This window comes from Poecilia latipinna, unplaced genomic scaffold (genome assembly GCF_001443285.1).
Source record: "Poecilia latipinna isolate Pla-1442-1.1 unplaced genomic scaffold, P_latipinna-1.0 Scaffold701, whole genome shotgun sequence".
Lineage (NCBI taxonomy): Eukaryota > Metazoa > Chordata > Actinopteri > Cyprinodontiformes > Poeciliidae > Poecilia > Poecilia latipinna.
In genome coordinates this window covers 203,883-222,441 of record NW_015113317.1, presented here as the reverse complement: position 1 = coordinate 222,441, position 18,559 = coordinate 203,883, and the positions used below count along the sequence as shown (strand labels likewise).

Here is an 18,559-nt window from a genome sequence, read left to right as displayed (position 1 = left end):
ACAAAAATATGAAAATTTTCCCAAAGACAGGAGCCTTTGAAGCAAAACCCAGCATTTCAGAATTGAAAAACTCTTTCATTTTGGTATTTTGAGGTGTTTTTTGTTCTTGCAAACAATATGAAATGTATTCATAATTTAGCTTGATTCTTTTTACATGAATAAACAGCAGGCATCTCTTACATTTATGCATGACATTACTAATCATAGTTTTGAATACATGTCACCTCAATATGATACATTATGCATCAGCTTTCCCAAGTAAATTTAAACTCAGGCTTTGATTTTAGCCATCTGTGGCTTCATCTATCTCAGCAAATATTTATAAAAAGCATATGAAGGTTATTTCGGAAAAGTGTAAATTCAATTATAATTACCTTTACATTTGGTTTTAATGTTTAGTTTGCCAAAATTTGCATGAGATAAATTAATAACAAGGAGAAGCGTTTTTGCTCAGTAACACACTGTCACTCTACAGTCTGTCATAAAATGCATATTTTTGCAGCTGTGGTCACAGTAAAGATATTTGTTACTCTGACACTTATGGATGTACCATTGCAGAAGCTTTCTGTATGTCTGATTAGTGTGTTGAAGCTCACATTCCTCACTGTGACATGTTGCAACGGAGCCATTGCTCTCTGTGTATGTTGCCTTCAGGGATTTTAGTCCTGCAAAATGCCACCAGTTACTTGGGTGTTTGTGAGCATTTAACTTACGCAGATATTTGGAGTTTGAAACTGATGAGGTTTGTACATTTTATGTACACAATCCCTGATGTTTTTCCTGCCTGATATACTAGCTGATTTTTTTAAATATATGTTTGAAAGCATAAGAAAATCACCAAACCAAACAATGGACATTTTAAGTTCAAATTTCTGTAACTTAAATCATCACCTTTTGTGGCATAACTTCAACCAGAACTTAGACAATTTGCTGGAAGCTCTTCTTCCACCTCATTTGACCAACAAATGCAGACATTGGCGAATAGGAAATGCAACACAATTTGTATTTTATTAAAAATGGGACTGAATTAGACCCAAAACTACTTTATTTTACAAGCTTTTGGGGGGAGAGTTGCTTTATTCAGGTAGCACCAAATCCAGCAAGATGTAAACATGTCATCACAACCCTGAAGCCATTTGAAATGTTGTTTTTTTCTTACTTAGCTGTAAACAAAGTCATGAGCTAGATATAATAATTTTGACTCCATAATTTACAGGTCCTGACCTGATGTGGTTTTCCTTAAAACTTTAAAAGCAACTTCAGAATAAGGTTTTAAAATCAGTAGTTACCTGATCCTGCAGATTGTGAATGATGCATCCAGGTAGCTATTTAATTCAGAAACAAATATATTGAATAAAATAAGAAGTGTCTTAAAGAATAAAATCATTATAAGTAGTTTCTGCAAATATATTGGACTGAGGAAAAGACAATGGCCATTAATTGCATCCTCCAATTTGACTTAAGAATAGGTTATTTTGCTTTTTTTGAAAACTAATGTGTGCAGCTTCGATGACCAATTAATTGGTAAAGTCAGCAGCCAATAAAGACTCAATTTTACTCCAAACATCCCTGCAAAGTGTGAAAAACACTTTGAATATTCGGGAAAACAGAGCAATAAAATAATGTGCATGACTTAAATATTGTTTCACAAATCATCTACACAAAAAGTGATTATTTTTAAATCCACCATGAAAAATCTGACTGCAGATTACCCAGACTACAGCCTGGGTAAGGGAGTTACCCAGGCTGTAACTCCCTTACAGCCTGGGTGTGGCTGATGTCAGATTTTGTTCACCAACAACCAGGATCAACACAGAAAGAAAGACTGGAACATCTACTTTTGATCTTTACATCTTTTAACAACATCCAGTTCTTCAGATTTAAAAAAAAAAATCAATTGCTCTGTTTAGTAAAAGCTACTAATGTGGTAAAATCTCAGTGAAAAGATTTTAGAAAGGGTGAAACAAAACAACACATTCGTAACACATATGCCACCTTGCAATTCAACCAGCGGTGCTACAAACCGATCTCAGAAACTCGTTTTCAGTTTGTTTAGTTACCCAGATCCAAAGCTGCTCTGAGCAGAATGTTTTTACAGGCTCATTTTTCACCCGTCACCTTCAAGTGGGCCTAAAGATTACCCTGAACAAGTCCCACTGTCCTGAGCCATCTGGTCCACACCAAGCACTGAGATAAAACACAGCCTGTCTCTGGGGAACAACAGCTCATAAGTCAAAGATACTGGTGTCCTTGTCAATAAAATCACACATAAAGAAGATTGGAGATAAACGAATGTTCCCACGAGAGGAATACTTGGTCAGGTGAGGCTCAATGCAGCCCTCAGGAATGTGTCAGCACCGCTGGTCCCCGCCGACCCCTCCCCAACCTCGACCCTGCCATTGTGAAGGAGAGGAATGCTATTCAAAATGTCCCTCCTTTCACGGCGCAGGATGTCGGGCATTACACCATTTCTCACGAAGGTTTGAAAGCCAGATATTTACTTGCATTTCAAACTCAAGTAAGATATTTGGATGCAGTTCAAAGAACAAATCGAAACGAGTCTTCACAAGATGAAACAAAACGCTGTCTCATCTGAGTCATTTTAATAAGACGGGGATTATATCCTATGCATACAGATGTAAATGTGAAGCACATGCACTTTCTTTCTTTCTTTCTTGCCACAGTTGCGAAATACCTTTCTTTTAAAGGAACTTGTTTAAGAAGCTCATGAAAGCAATTTGGTCTAATGGAGAACGCGGTTCGCTCTCGAGGGGAGGATAAAAATGAACAAATTACAGCAGAGACTCATCAAATAATGAACACAAGGCCCTTATTAGATAAATATTACATGAAACTCTTTTTTCAATGCCTTTGAACTACATAAGACGGTAACTCTGTTGTGCTAACAGTGAATCTATTTTTGACCGCATTCGTTTTAAGAATATAACCTGCATTTTTCATAGTTTTAAAATATTACATTCACGTTTCTTGGTAATAAGATCATTCCGCGTGATAAGGTGTGGCAGGTTTTTCACAAAGACAAAAGAAAAAAAACGGGGTGGTCCTTCTCAGGCGCTTGCATCTTATTGGTTGGTACAGTTGTCTAAAACACCACCTGAATGAGGTAGAGAAAAAAGTCAGTGAAAAGCTTGTCAGAAGTGCCTTCAACCTCCATGAAGTCTGAGTTGAGCTTCATCGTTGTTTGCAAACCAGTGGGAGCCACAGAACATAAAAGGTGAGTATTACGTCTTCATCTAGGTCGACTATTTAGATACATAAAAAATCAGATTGATTTTATCTTAAAGTAGAGGATTTGCAGAATAAGAGGTAAATTTGGGGTCAGAAGAAGTGAGTAAATCACACATAGAATGGTGACTACTGGAAAGTTGCAGGTGATTCGAACAGAAAATGTTTTTTCACCCCGGGAACACAAATCTTGGGTGGGCTGATAGCGAGGGAAGCTTGAGAGGGGCTGATGTGGGTCCGTGTTGCTGATGACTGAAGCAGAATTCAGCTCAGACTTGTGATAACCTGTCAGAGTCACGGATCGTACCTGCAGCACGGAAACCCTGGAGTCAAGGTGCAGGGCAGGCCCGGTCTCGCTCGGGTTTAACTTAAAACTCACGGAAAGAAAAAAAAAAGGGAGAGGTCGACATTCAACTCCTGGGGCAGTCACTGCCGCCTCTTCAGCCTCAGAGGCTTCCTCATAAATCATGGAGTCACAGCTTGAGACTGCACCAGGTTTCAGGGTTGGCCTCTATCCTAAAGCTTAACACTGAAAATAAAGCTTAAAGGCTTATCTTAATGTGACTTAGGACCTGCTGTTGCTGCAAAAAAAATAAAAAATACTGATTGTGTTTCATTACCTTAGGGAAATGTGAGAATCAGAGTGTGAGAAAAGATGTTCTGACTGTGTGATTTTGTCCTTTTTTATTTCAGACACTGCAGGAATATTCCATGTGTTCTATCCTTCATTCCACCGGAGTCTGTATCTGTATTTAACCAGATTTCAGTGGTGTGAAGTGCAAAAGACATGGACGCATGACTTCAGGAGCCGACCAGATTGCAAGAAGGACACCAGCACACAAGTCAGTTAGTTTGTTCCTGTACTTTATCAGCAATCAAATATTTTTTTATTATCCGTCTTTATTTCATGCTACATATGTAAACCTTGGATTATCTGCAGGAAACTGTAATGTAACATGAATAAAATTCCTGACCTCCTGCCCTGCGTTTCTTTTCTTTTTTTTCCTGCTCTAATAGTGCATCATCTCAAATCATCGCAGAACCATTATGCCACCCACTCCTGAGCTTCTGTGTTTCTCAGCCCCTGAGCAGATTTTTTTTTTTTTTCATTAGCCCACATGGAGAATTTAAGACTCCAGCCCACACAAACAAGCTTTACTTCTTGGCAGATGAAGCTTATTAACAATTTAAAACATGCCCTCGCCATAGCCCTCACAATGATGCCATTAAACATTTTCTCCCTGCTAAATAGATGCATCTCCACCACTTCCAGCATAATACTCTGAAGTTCTGCAATGGAAGGCGAAACAGACATAAAAGTCTTTGCTTTTTTTTTTTTTTTTTTTTACTTCTCTGCAACCCACATTTGCAGCCATGTTCACTCTTTGTAAAGTGTGAGCCACAGATACCATGCATAGACTAGTAGTATGGGTTTTCAAACTGTATGGAGCGTATATCTTCAGGGTCTAACCGGGCCTGATCTGGGTAGCGCTTTTAAGTTCAATTGACTTTAGCAACAGAGCTCTACAGCCACAGGGCTGTGAACAGACTCTTTGGTTTATGACAACCACTGATATTTTTTTAATATGCAAAAATCATAAAAGTGTGACATGCTCATAGCCCTTGGTTATCAGTGTGGGTACACATACAGGAATTCACATGAACCATTCCTTTTGTTCTCATACACATTTGCAATGCTTTAAAATAATATATCTAAGGGATTTGTTGCTACCTGCAGCATGAATCTTGCAATAAAAAGAAAATGGTTAATGTATGGAACATGTTTAAGTGTCTGTACCACATGCAGAGGCTATAGTAATAGACACAGTTGTCTTGGGTTTGATTGTCAGCATCAGGCCATGATTTTGTAAATAATGACAATTTAATGCAAAGTTGGCATTTTTAATTAACTTTCAATGCAACTTTTAGAGCAACTTTGCCATTATTTACCGAATGACACTTCATGACAACTGTCATAAACATTCATAAAGACTCCTTTATGTTCATGACAGGTGTTATGTCATGTTTATGACAGCGTCATGTCAGTCTTATGCACACCCCTTCAAATAAAGTGTTGCCAAAAACTGTTTTCAAAGCTTCTGATTTTTTACTACAAGCTTCTTTGAGGAATTTATGTGAAAGATCATCACAAAGTAGCACACAACTGTGTGGAAGGGCATGGTTTCCAAAATGCTCTAAAAATTTGAAGTGTGTTGTATATTCATTTTCACATTTGTGAAAATGATGCTAGGCCTAAATATAGTCAAGAGCATCCAATTCCCTTCAGAAATCACCTTAGTGATAAACACTACAGTGGGTAATTTAATCCCAGTAAAGTTACAGCTCTTCTATCAAAATGTCAGAACATTAAAAGAACATTATTGAACAGACATCATGAGCATCAAGGAAAACACCAGACAGGTCAAGAACAGGGTTTCTGACTGTCAAGTGAAATTCAGGGCTCAAAATGCAGGAAGGAGCCAGGCAGACAAAAGTTAACAACATACTTAAAGCAAAACAAAAGGCTAAAATAAAGTCAGTGGGTGAATCCAAACTACAAGCAGTCACATGAGGAAAGAAACTGAACTGACCATCAAATTTAAGCAAGAGGGATTGATTACTGAACAAGGAACAGGTGGTAGATTGGAAACAGGGTGCAGCTGTGAGGAAGCAGAAATATAAACAAACCAGAGACTCAACCCAACGTAAGAAATGATCCAGATTCAACCCAAAAGATCTGAAGTGAACAGCGAAGCAACACAGAAACAAATAAATAGAAACGGCTGGTTTTTAATGTTAGCTGGAACTAAAACACACAGAGAACTATAACTACAAACTAACACTTAGAGCTGAATAAAAATATGTCTCAAATATTCGAGTACTATAAGGACTGAACTGAAGTAAAGACTGATAACTTCCACCAAACCAAAGTTCATTATGTTGACAGGTTTAAACCAAGGAAACGCTAAAAGAAAAAGATGATTTTCACTTGTATAAAATATTAGTGAATGTAAACACTGAGGCATGGCCAGCAGAAGCTTATTTGCATAAAAGTGACAGTGTCATAAAACATCTGATTCTGAAAGAAGCTAAAAAAAAAAGCAGAACTGAGGAGATGAAATCTCATTATCTGAAAATAACTGCAAAAAATGTATTAAACATGTTTTGAACAACCGATAGACCTACTCCAACCTGTTTAAAAACAAGCATAATAGATCATCTTTAACAGTAAGACCTTGCTTCATGATGACTTAAGGGTCCCTGGAGACTTCACTTAATAGCCGGCTGTCTGCATTCACGTTGAACTTGTATGTGTGGGAAGTTGTTTCGGATTTCCTCCACTTCTAGGAAAGTTTCCATTCAGGCTGATTTCTAATTCTCTTTAGACCTCTATAAACACTTAACCAGACTCATAATCTGCAACAACTTCCTCTATAAACTTCCTGTCTGAGATACAAACAGAGCAAATTTCTCCTAATGTGACGTTACAGTGTTATAATTATGTGCCTCTGATATAAAACACATAAGTTATTTGGGAATGAATGTGGGAATGCCTTAATTTATTCCTCAACAAGAATTGAAATTTTCAAAGAAAATTTTAAACTTTCTTCAGTTCATTTTATTTATATAACTTGTATTTTTTTGTGTTAAAATTTACTTTTAATATCCAAATATGTTAGTAAACACACTATCAACAATGTATTATTTTTAGTATAGCAACAGTATCCATGGTGATTAGCTTCTGAGACGTGTTTATCTTTAAGACATAGTTTAAGTTTGTTTGTACAAACTGATGAAGGAGCACAGACCATCACTGAACAGCTGACATGGAAGTCTATAAACTGTGTTTCTTTTTTCTCCTTCTTCTGTCCCAGAGCTCAGCACAGGATGACACAGGTGAGAGAAACAGAGCAGGAAGAAACACTTCCACAGATTTAGAGTTTTGGAGTTCAGATGCTGACAGTTTAATGCACAAGCTACGTGGCGGTAGCTACAGCACAACTTGTTGCTATCTGCTTTCGTTTTTGTGCATGCTGCTGCCATTATTCCTTATTTTTGGACTTCCAGTGGCAGAAGACATTGGAGTTCATCAGGTGGAGCGGTTAGTGGAGATGCTGACCTCCAGAGAGTGTGAGAAGCTCCTGCTTGCCCTGTCTCGCCCAGCGGAGGACATTCTTCACCGCATTGAACGTCTCTCTCTGGAAAATAATCGACTGAATTCTAGACTTCGAGCCAAGAGAGACGCCTCCTTTGCTGCAGGTTGGTTCACAGGTCATTTGAGACCTTTGACCCCTCTTAAAATCGTTGAAGGTTCTTTTTGTATCAGGTGGTGGAATACTGTTCCCATGTGGAGTTATATAACGGGTCATCAAAAAAGTTTAGATGGGAAAATGTCAAAGTAAAACAGTGAGGGAGATAAAATATAGTCAGTAGAACAAAGCATTGCTGCTATAGATACACGATGTTACTGATTTATTATTCTAGTCTAGCGGGGGAATCTTGTTGCAGTACATAGATTTTTTTTAAATTAATTATTTTGATATTTTTATTACAAAATGTTACTTTTTTGTAACACTTTTTAAAACTTATTTTATCACAATTTTTTTAGAAGAAAGAAACATTCATCTTTTGTTTTATGTTACATACATTATCAATTTTTAATGCATTTTTTAACAAGACTACAGCAAAAAATAGAGACAAGCTTATTTAGAGGCAATGTTAATATTGGTCTTGAAAGACTGAATCCAGTGTTGAACAACTACAAAATTGTGCAAATATTTTTTTTTTAATACCAAAATAAAAATATGTTTGATGTCAGTGGGGGGAAGAAAATAATTTTAAAGAAGCTCTTCCTAACATGTCCAGCTCAGTTTTGAGTGCTTGTTGCGGCTTCCTGGTGCTCAGTGTCATGTTTCTCTAATTGCCTGGTGTTTTGTGTTTAGCAGACGAAAAGAGCCAATGCAGGACATCCTTGTCAAACTGGCTGCTGAAGTTTGGTGAAAAGATTTACTACGACAGGCTTTCTCGTGCCTTGCAGCACATCGGCAGAACAGACATTGCCCTAGGTGAGTTACGCCGGGGACACAGCGCACGCTCACAGTCTTCACAGGTTTGGATAAGACTGGTTATGCCAACAGATGTTTTACAAGACCGGAGATCTTAACTGGACCTGCTAAAAGTTGACACACTGCAAGATTTAGAAAAACTAAAGCAAACTGAGAGCAATAAACTCTCAGAGCGAGAGAAAGGAGAGAGACGATTTGACTGAACTGACATCCAGTAACTAGCAGCAATGGAAGATATTCGCAGACAATCTGTTTTTCTCCTACATAAAAAAAATAAGATGCATTTTACAATATCTCAACTTATTCGAGTCAATATGATTACTCTACTGTTGAATGTTTTTTTATTTTGCTCATGTTGAAAGCTTGACATGTAATTAAGGAAATGAGTTTGTTTAGGTGTTAAAATGACCGTCCTTGTTGGCTACAATTGACACATTTTTACTATTTTTATCTTAATACACCACAACATATGTTTGCAAATACACAAAAAAAATAGTAAATAGTGCTATTCTCTGTGGGAAATGGTCAATTAAGTTCCATTACTTTTATATGGGATATTTTAATTGTCTGATTTACTTCAAAATGACATTCATTATTTATTGCTTTAGTCTTGAATGTTTTTCTCTGTTGTTTCTGTTTTGTTTGTCTTTTATAAGTACATCGTTGTAATTAATCAGTTGATAGTTTTTACTATGCAAAGTGCTGTTGTGCTTTATGTTCAAAATGTTGAGTAATTACAAATAAATGAACCTATAAAAGCCCATTTTTATAGTTCAATTTATTGTCCCAGATTACTTTGGATGGAATGAACTGAAATTAAATTTTGTTGTACAGTGACAGTAAAGACTGATTCTGAACCAACGATTACTTTCGTAATCGATTATTCAATCAGTTATTTTGACATTTGACTAATTAGATGAAAAAATTGCCACATTATGTGGATTTTACATTTACATTTATACATTTTTTGCAATATTATGAAAATATTAAAATATGAAATACTTAAATAATTCAATTCCCTTTTTAGTAATAAATGAAAGGAGCAGATAAGAAATTAAACATTTTATTTCCTAAAATGCAATAATATTTAACGTACCTTTTACAGTTTTGGGTTAATTACTGTTCTGAGTGTTGTTGTTTTTCATGCTGTGATTTAGAATCTGTGTTTCTGATTACTAGATTACTAACTTAGTTGACAATTATTTCCATAATCAGTTTATCATGATTAATCTGATTAAACCTGGCTACATTCAGATCTGATGCGAGTTTGTTTGACTGTAACTGAGGTCTTGTTGGTTCCCATATCAAACTTCCCGAGTCTCAAAACTGACAGACTTTCTCTGCCAACTAACCACAACTACTGTGGACTGACAGGCCTGGGAATCTGGTGTAAAATTGACCAAAATAAAAAATCATGTAATATATCCCCAGGTTTAAATGAACTCATACACAAAGCTTACCCCTTGCAGCACTTAATTGTATTTTCTTTCATAAACAGGAATTTGTGTGATCCTACTAATTGGTTAGTTGTCAAATTAAAGCTGCTCACTTTTTATGTGCATTACCGTTGATAGCAGCAAATCCCAAAAGCACAACATGTCCCCTGACAAAAGGAAACTGGAACAAAGCCTCATTCTGCTGCATGTCTGCATAGTTTCAAAACTGATTTACTCCTGTCAAGATGGCCTCTCCAAGACGGTAAGAGTGAACAATTGCTTCATCACTTTGAGGTTTGTTTTAATTGGAACCTAAAGACTGGGATAGTTTGCACGCTGGCAGTCTCTGGCATGTGCTGCCGTCCGGTGTGCACACAACTCCACAGCTGAGTGGCAATGGGAAGGAGGAGGTGTAAATGATCTGACAGAGGACTCAGTGGAGCTGACACGAGCCCGACAACAAACCATCTGCTCCTTTCATCAGCAGCTTTTGGAGTTACAAAAAATAATACAAGGAAAATATGCAAAGACAAGTTTGTAAGACAGGAATATGGAAGGGTGGGAATCAGCGTGATGCAGCGTGTAGCAATCATTGATCACTTGACTGCAGTTTTGAAGAAATCTCCTCAGGTTTATTCATTTGAAAGGTTTGTCAACTGAAAGGATTACTAAAGGAGGAGAAAGTACTAAAACACTACACTTAAGTCTAAAATATCTTTAAGTTTCATACGTCAATGGTGCTGTGCCATTTTAAGGAACAGAGTTGCAGATAATGCATATTTTTATTGTTTGAACTTTCTGTTGCCCTATAATATGTGCTTTAAATTTTCAAGGATGATCTGCAGGTATGATTATACCTTTGAAAGTTTTTATTTAATTCAAACAAAATTAATGTGTTATATTAACTGCAGCAAACACATTCTGGCTAAAGATGTGCTTGAAAAATGAGACGAACATTTTGACTTCAATTTGTTTTCAACGCTAATTAAAAAATACTTTATATTCCACCTTGCAATGGATAAATAAAGAATAATATTTTAAGTTTTTGATGCTACTTTTAAAACTTGTACCCAAAAGTTGATTTTTTGAACAGGTTAATTCAAATAAGTCATTGATTACTTTAAAAAAAATGAATAAAAACGCGAATCTAACATAACACAAAACATTATAGAAAGCTAGTGGAGCAAGAACTACAGATACGTAATGTAAAACGTAGTGGAGTGAAAGTAAAGAATATCCACGATTAAATCTATTTAAGTAAAGCAAAGAGACATGAAAGCCTTTTTGTAACAGTAAAATATGAAACAAATCATCTGTGAAAAGATCAATCTCCTCTGACTCTTCTCTTTGCTCCTATTGCCACCTGAAGAAATGCACAAGTCCAATCAAAAGCAACCAATCAGAGGCAGGAGGCGGGTCTTAGTGCTGTCAATCAACATTGTTAATGCTCTGCTAAATGTGCTAATGGCGGAAAACAACTCCGCCACCATCGGTGGCCATGCTAACTAGCCTTAGCATTCACGACAGGCTGATGGGAGAAGCTGTATCACAGCAGAGAAATGGTGTGAACAGTACGCACACGGGCTTGATTGACAGCGCTCAGACCCTCCTCCTGCCTCTGACTGGTTGTTCCTAGTTAGCGCTGGGAGACTGCAGAGGAGCTTGATTTCTTCACAGATTATCTGTCTCATAAAATGCTGTCAGTTTTAACAAATATATATAAATTATGTATATATGTATATAAAAGTTACAAAGGATTCACATGTAACAAAGTGCATGTACATTGTACCGCTGAGGAAATCCATCCCACTCAATTTGTCTCAGAGTTTCTGACTGACATTAAAGCTTCTCAGGATGCCACCAGGATGGTTGATAAGAGGTTATTTTCAGTAGACCCGTGCTCCTCCAACGACGGTTTGATGAGAACTAAAATCCTTGTAGGTGAAAGGTCAAATGCTCTGCTGTGTAATGTGACTGTGTTTTTGTACTTTTGGTTTCACAGAAGTGGGGAAGAACATCAACCAGGATAAACTCTTAAACTTGAAGCGTTACGTTGAGGACTACCAGAAACAAGCCAACTCCCTAATCGACCCGCCCATGAAGCCAGATGCACACGACCCCCATGATCACCGTCAGAAAGGCCGAAGGATAAAGAGTAAGACTATTTCCTTCACAGATTTAAAGATGGACTATTATACAGATACAAATAGAGCCTTGCAAATGTTTAAGCAGGAATTTCTCGTTGTATCGATGCCAAAGGGGGGATTTTGGTTAATAGCTCCAGAGATTGTCTGAATGATGTTTCGCTGAACCCTGAATCTATTAAGTGTTTAGATGAGATGCTGAATTAGATGTGGTGGCTGTGGGCATGCTTCCAACTCATTACTCCTCTACATCAACACTCTCACTTTACAAAGTATATTTCCCAGGACATTAACAGACTCAAAAATGTAATTATCACCTCTCCCTTTATTTACTCTCCTGAGAGATTGCTGTAGGTGAAAAGTTGTCAAAAAAAAAAAGAAAAGAAAAAAGGATTCCCATAGTTCTCATAATGTTAAGCATGTTTGGCTTGTTTGTGCTGTGCTTCAGTTGAGGATGTGTCGTGGCGTGACCTGGATCTGATCGTGAAGAGAGCGGCGGCCCCCGTGTATCCGAGGGGGGTTCTGGACGTGGCTCTGCCTGTTTTGTACGGCATCCTGCTCAGCTTGGTCACCTGCGCTGGTTTACTCCTCATCCTCGTTCTTGTTTCTCGGGAATAAATTTGATCCCTTTCGGATGTTTCCAGGACAATAAAATGTTTGTGGTTGAGTGCCTGCAAATAAATGCACAAAATCTTCATTTTTATGTCCATGTTATGCAAGATTTACAGATTTTAGTTGTTCATTTCAACAAATACAGTGAGAATGGTTCCTCTTCGGGAAAATAATTATCCATGCTGCATGTTTTTTCAACCAGTAGGCAGTATTGTCTTGCCAGGGGCTATCTGCATTGTGATGTGACAGATGCACTGGAACCCAGCCTTCACACCAAAGGTTATTCCGATGTTACTCTGATAGGGGTGCCACTTTCCATTTCCCCTCTAAGTGACGGCACTGTGCCCGTCTGGCATCGAAGAATAACTAATTATCCGGCCTGGCGTCCATTTCCCTCCGATACCTCCACAGGCAATCCGAAGCTCTAATAACAATGACAATACCAGCAGACAATGGAGAACTCTTGTGTGTGATGGCAGCGTCTGCCGGCTGAAGGAAGCCAAATTAAAACAAGGGGTTTTTTTTTTTTTTTTTTTTTTTTTTAATGTAAAAAGAGAAAAATTAAATAAGTTGATATCCAAGATTGGGTGACAAAATGGGACCCGGAACGCCGGGGAGCCAATTGAAGGGAAAACTAATTTTTATGGGTTTTGTTGAAATCTGTGGGCTTTAATTTAGAAAACCAATTGCTCTCAACAGGATCGTTCTCAACTACTTCACCCAGACAGTTTCATAATGCCATGATGAAAAACACTCGTGGCGCTCGACTACTTTCTTTCTTCTTGTTCCCAGTTTCTAACACCGTCCCCACTTTCTTCATCATAATTGAGCTAATTACTTCATTACACAAATCTAGCCTAATGTGCTTCAGGAGGGCGACAGCTTGGATTAACACTGGCACTGAGCAGCAATTATGGTCTATTAGTCCATAAATCAACATTTAAACAAATTATAGTGCCAACAACTGTATGAGCAAAGCTCTGAAAGTCCAAAAGGGCATGCCTTTGAGTTATAGTAATTATTGAAGTACATTGTGGTAGGAAAGTACTTATTTCCTCAAACTTTTCCCCAAACTTCAGCCTATTTTTGTGATTTTTGATTTGTGAGAGAGCAACACATGGCAGGAATGAAGGAAGGAATAACAAGATTTTCAAACCTTTTACAAATAATAGAAATCTGAAAAAACATACCATGCATTTTTAGTTTTAGGTGTGTACTTTGACTGGGCCATTCTAAAAAATGAGCATGCTTAGATCTGGACCATTCCACTGCAGTGCTGCTGTTGTCCTGCTGCAGGATGAATCTCCACCGACCCCCCAGGTTTTCTCCCAGGATTTTATTCTTTATCATCCCATCCATCTTCTGATAACCTCTGCCCAGTGTGTCTGTCCATGCTGAGGAAAAACAGCCCCACAGCAGGATGCTGCCACCAGCATGGCTCATCATAAGGATGGTGCACTCAGGATTATGTGGAGTGTTAGTTTCCTGGCAGAAATAGCATCCTACACTGATGTCATCCCATCTAACAAGAGTACCTTCTTTCACGTCATTTCTGTGTCAGCATGGGTTGCAGTAAAATTTTTACAGTTTTCTTTCAAGAAAATAAAATCAAGATTTTTGTAATGTGTGACTAATTTATCTGGTTAACATTTTATCCCACCTGAGCTATGGATCTCTGCAGCTCCTAAATATTTATCAGGCTGGAGTTGTGCCATAATCTTTGAAATATTAATGATGTTGTTTGTTCACTAATGATCTCTAACACCTGCAGCCTTTAAAGAACTGCTGGATTTAGAATGATTTATAGTGACAACTTCATGAATAATAGGAGTGGGAATGTTCCACTATCTCATGATTCAATTCAACTCTGATTTTGGCACCACAATTTGACTCAGAATGATTATTCATAGTGATTTCTTGTTCGGTGTACAGGCGTATGAAGTGTCCTCATGATGCTTTGCAAAGCAGAATGACAAACAGAGACATTAAAGGTTATAGGGAGCGCGCCGCACCTTTCAGCAGACAGCCTCCTCCGTGGACGATGACATTGCAGTTTCCATCCAGGAGTTTTTAGCAATTTACAATCTCTGTGAAGAGTTCCACAAATCTATGTAATTCCTCAAGGGGTTACATAAAGTTGAAGTGAAATATTGACGTTGCTGCCTGAGAGCATTTTTGCATAAAACATGGTTGCAAACTTCTGACCAATCACACAACAAACAGCTCAGAGCAAAATACGCTTATTTTGGCTCCACGTATTTTGAGTCGTTCCTGAAATGCTCGCTGTAAATTTTGTAAACGTTGCACACGGTGACGCTCACGTCAACCTCGGTTTTCATGGGAATTCAGTCAAAAAACTAAATGAGTCCTAATGTTTGTCTTCGACATAGATGGGCCGGTTAACTCTCTCCCTCCTTTCATTTTTAGTTTTCTCCAGGTGTTTTCCATGCACGTGTTCATGCCAGTAACGTCCGCATGATGACGTCAGAATGCCCTGCGTGTTTACAAAATAGAGGCTGACAGCAGGTGGATAGTTTTAATTTTTAAAGTAGACTTCAGGACATTTTCTACCAACTCTGAATCATAGATTCTTATGCAAATCTATTTTTTGGCACATTCCTAATGAATACTAATTATTGTATTTTAAAGAACAAAACTGTTAGTATCTCTGCTGTGTAAAACATTAAACTCTGGTGTCTCCAGACATCATTCTGTTTCACATTCATCACAAAGCTCCCCTGGCAGTAGAGGACGGCTCCATATGACTAAACTTTCTCTGCCCTTCAGTTTTTCCCCGCTGGCTGTTAGGATGCTGCAGGTGCTGACTCTGACAGGTTCACCTGCTGTGGGCTCAACCGCATTTCTGTAAGCAGTGGAGAGGAAAGCTGTACTTCTGTATGCCTGACTGACTCAGAGAAACAACATGCCACAAGGGGCCATCACGGTTGTGACACTATTTTGCAAGGATCCATCAGGAAGCTTCTTTCAGCTGGCTAAAAGAAAAAAATGAAAAACTCTTTAGGGTCATCGAGGCAAACTGTGGGAATGGAAAGCTTGTGAACCCTGCTGCACATAAAATAATGGTTCAAAACATGTTTTAATATATTAGCAGATTATACGAATGAGAGTTTTTTTGTGTTTTGTTTTATTATGTACAAAAGTCATCTTATTTTTCCTGTTGGTGCCCTGCAGTATAACCACACCGGTTGAATGTTTTCAGTTTATCATGTTAACAAACGCACTTTATTGGGATTTTATAGATAGACCAGTATAAAGTATGACTCTTAATAAAGTGCTCTGCATAAGAGAAGCCAAAATTTAACTTTTTAGTTTCCACTCATGATAGTCCAGCAGACTCAGTTTGACTGGGGATCAAAGTTGCAACATTTGTTACATTTTCAGCTGGTGTGGTTTGCTTTCACACTGCACTGAGTCAAGTTAACCGAATCCATTGAGCAACTTTATTTCGCTCCATCACTGGTTTTCTCCTGGCAAACAAACTAGTTTGATTAAAGCAGATTAAACCGAGCTGCTGCTGTGAATGCTTCCTGTTTAGTCCACTTGTGGTTTGTTTGCCTTGGAAAGTCAGGCTATTTGGGAAAGTGTGAATGTGTAATTAAACTCCAGTCTGACTAAAAACCAAATGTTGGTTCAGCACGGCATTCTGGGTAATTACAACTTAAACTAATGCGTCAGTCTGACGCTAGTGAGAGAAATGTCTCGCGGTCATTTGCCAAAGGCGAAAGAGAAATCCTACAACTCCAAAAATCTGACACTACTCCATTTTTGTTTACATTTTGTGAAGAAGGAAGTTACGCTCATTTCTTCTTTGGCGGTTTATATGTTGTTTCCTTCAGCGGTTCTTGGTGCAGCGCCACCACAGGTGAGGAGGTGAACAGGTTTTACAGTGAGCTTGGATCAGTGTGAAAGACAACCACACCAGCTGAAAATGCAGCAAATGTTTCAATTTTGGTCCTCAATCAAACCGAATCTACCAGACTATCAGTTGTGAAAAGGCTGCAGACGAATTGAGACAGAAATGGATTTTAACCTCTCAGAAGGACAGCGACACTAAACATACAGCCAGAACTACGCTTGGTTTAGATTAAAGCATGTTTATATGATAAAATGGCTGAACGTCTAGACTTAAATCCCATAAGAATCTGAGCAGGACTTGAAAATTAATGTTAACAGTTACTTTCTATTAATTCTGACTGAGATTATGATATTTTACAAAGACGACTGTGAAAACATTTCAGTATCCAGAGGCACCAAGCTGTAATAGATACACCATAAAAAGAACTGTCGTAAATGTGATGACAAGTTGCTCTGCAAACTCTTGATTGAGTGACATTTAATAAAAAAGTGATTAAAATGAGACCAAATGGAAATAACTTCAACAACTTAGGAAGATTTTCAAAGCAGGGTATTTGATTTATTTGATCAAGTGAAATTTTGAGAAAATTGTATATTTAAGGTGTTCTTTTTCATTTTTGGTAAAGATAATAAGAAATGTCACAGTGTAACTGCATGAATTTACAGTCTATTGACCAGCTTCATATTCTATAAAGAGTTTCCTGACCATGTGACTGTCTCCGAGCCCGTCCTTTAAGATGTTTCCCATTTATCGAAATCAGAAGAATGGGCCAGCGATCTATTCTTATGCAAAGGGATAAAGCAATCACATGGATGAATAGAGAAAGAATCTGACATGAAATTGACATTTACAGCCAAGGCAAAGCCAGGTTACGCTTTCCAGACATATCCATTCTCATGTAAAATAGAATGCTTTTTTCTTTCTGTCCCGCAGGTTTCTTTGGGGTATTTAATAGTTTGTAGAGCAGCAGCTTATGAAACTGGATTCTCTGAGGAGGACACATCTGTCCCTTGTCATTGGCTCAGTTTAGCATATGGAGTCAAGAGTTTGTCTGGCTGGAAATGTAGATGAACTGGATGTAATGCGTGCCAAGGGGACGCGCAGACGGTCGGGCTTCGTCCTTGATGTGCTGAGGCAGAGCTTTCTGCAACGTGGCCTCTGGGGTGTGCTTAGTGTCACTAAAGGCTTTAAATTCCCCCTCCCTGCATTTGCATCTTCATTCATCTGCTGAGCTACCGAGGTGCCGCAGTCCCCACTCAAGCATCGCTTTTCCTTTTGCTCAATATTTATGGATCACAAGAAACAAGATCACAACAGCAGCTCTTTTAAAGTCATACTTTCTTTAATCAGTCGGCTGCAGCCTTCACAACTTTGTCTTTCATGGTTTACTTAGGGGAATTCTTCAGTTTCTGGCTCTGCCGAGACGAGTGAATTTGTAGGTTTACGGATTAAACCACAGTGCCATCATGTGGACATAATAGGTCAATACAAAAGAATGATAATTACACGAAGTTTAAACTCAAAATCTGCTTATAAGTTTCAATCTAAAGCCTGTGACAGAATTTAACACTATATAAATTACTAAATAGTTCGTACACACTGCTGTGGGTCTGCAGTTGCTGACAATACAGTTGAGAAACCCAGAAATCCCTCACACCAGGCATATATAACATTATGACCACCAACAAGGTAAATAATGATTATTTAACGCAAATTTGTTGAGTTAGAAACAGGAATGATGTGCAAGTGTCAAAATTTGAGGCTTTGAGATCCTAATTGCAATATGAAGGCAACTGGATCAGAACACCTCCAGCACTGCAGCTTTTGTGGAACAAGCTGTGATCCATCTCTATTAAAAAAGGTAAAAGAAAATAAAAACATCATTGATGCATGAAGAGAGTGAAGGCAAGCCTGGGTGATCGATCCAACAGATGTGGCTCAGATTGTTGAAAAAGTTGATGCTACTTCAGGCAGAAAGGTGTCGAAATGCAGTGCATCACAATTTGTTGTGCATACGGCCACAAAGCAGCATACCAGTGGAGACCATTGAAGACTATGACATCACTCAGGTCAATTATGAGCCCAGACACAAAGAAAAAACTGATCAGCAATTGGTTGTGGCGTACAAGAATAGAAAATGTGATTTAGCCTCTAGATTCTGTTTTCATCAGCTTTTTT

The 18,559-nt window shown here is 38.1% G+C and overlaps 1 protein-coding gene and 1 long non-coding RNA gene across 3 annotated transcripts; both read left to right on the top strand.

Moving 5' to 3' along the window:
* Nucleotides 1–2,482: 2,482 nt before the first annotated feature.
* On the top strand, nt 2,483–4,227 carry LOC106955067 (uncharacterized). The gene is made up of 2 exons (XR_001426495.1): nt 2,483–3,235; nt 3,940–4,227. It is a non-coding gene; the product is annotated as an uncharacterized LOC106955067 (long non-coding RNA).
* A 2,787-nt stretch (nt 4,228–7,014) lies between these two features.
* On the top strand, nt 7,015–12,589 carry tmdd1 (transmembrane and death domain 1). 2 transcript variants are annotated; one of them, XM_015045026.1, is made up of 5 exons: nt 7,015–7,143; nt 7,315–7,506; nt 8,193–8,312; nt 11,751–11,903; nt 12,341–12,589. In XM_015045026.1, the coding sequence occupies exons 1-5, from the start codon at nt 7,074–7,076 to the stop codon at nt 12,508–12,510; spliced, it is 705 nt and encodes a 234-aa protein (XP_014900512.1). In that variant the 5' UTR covers nt 7,015–7,073; the 3' UTR covers nt 12,511–12,589. The 2 variants fall into 2 exon arrangements, with proteins under 2 accessions (XP_014900512.1, XP_014900511.1); XM_015045025.1 differs by having other exon boundaries at nt 7,016–7,143; nt 8,190–8,312.
* Nucleotides 12,590–18,559: the final 5,970 nt, after the last annotated feature.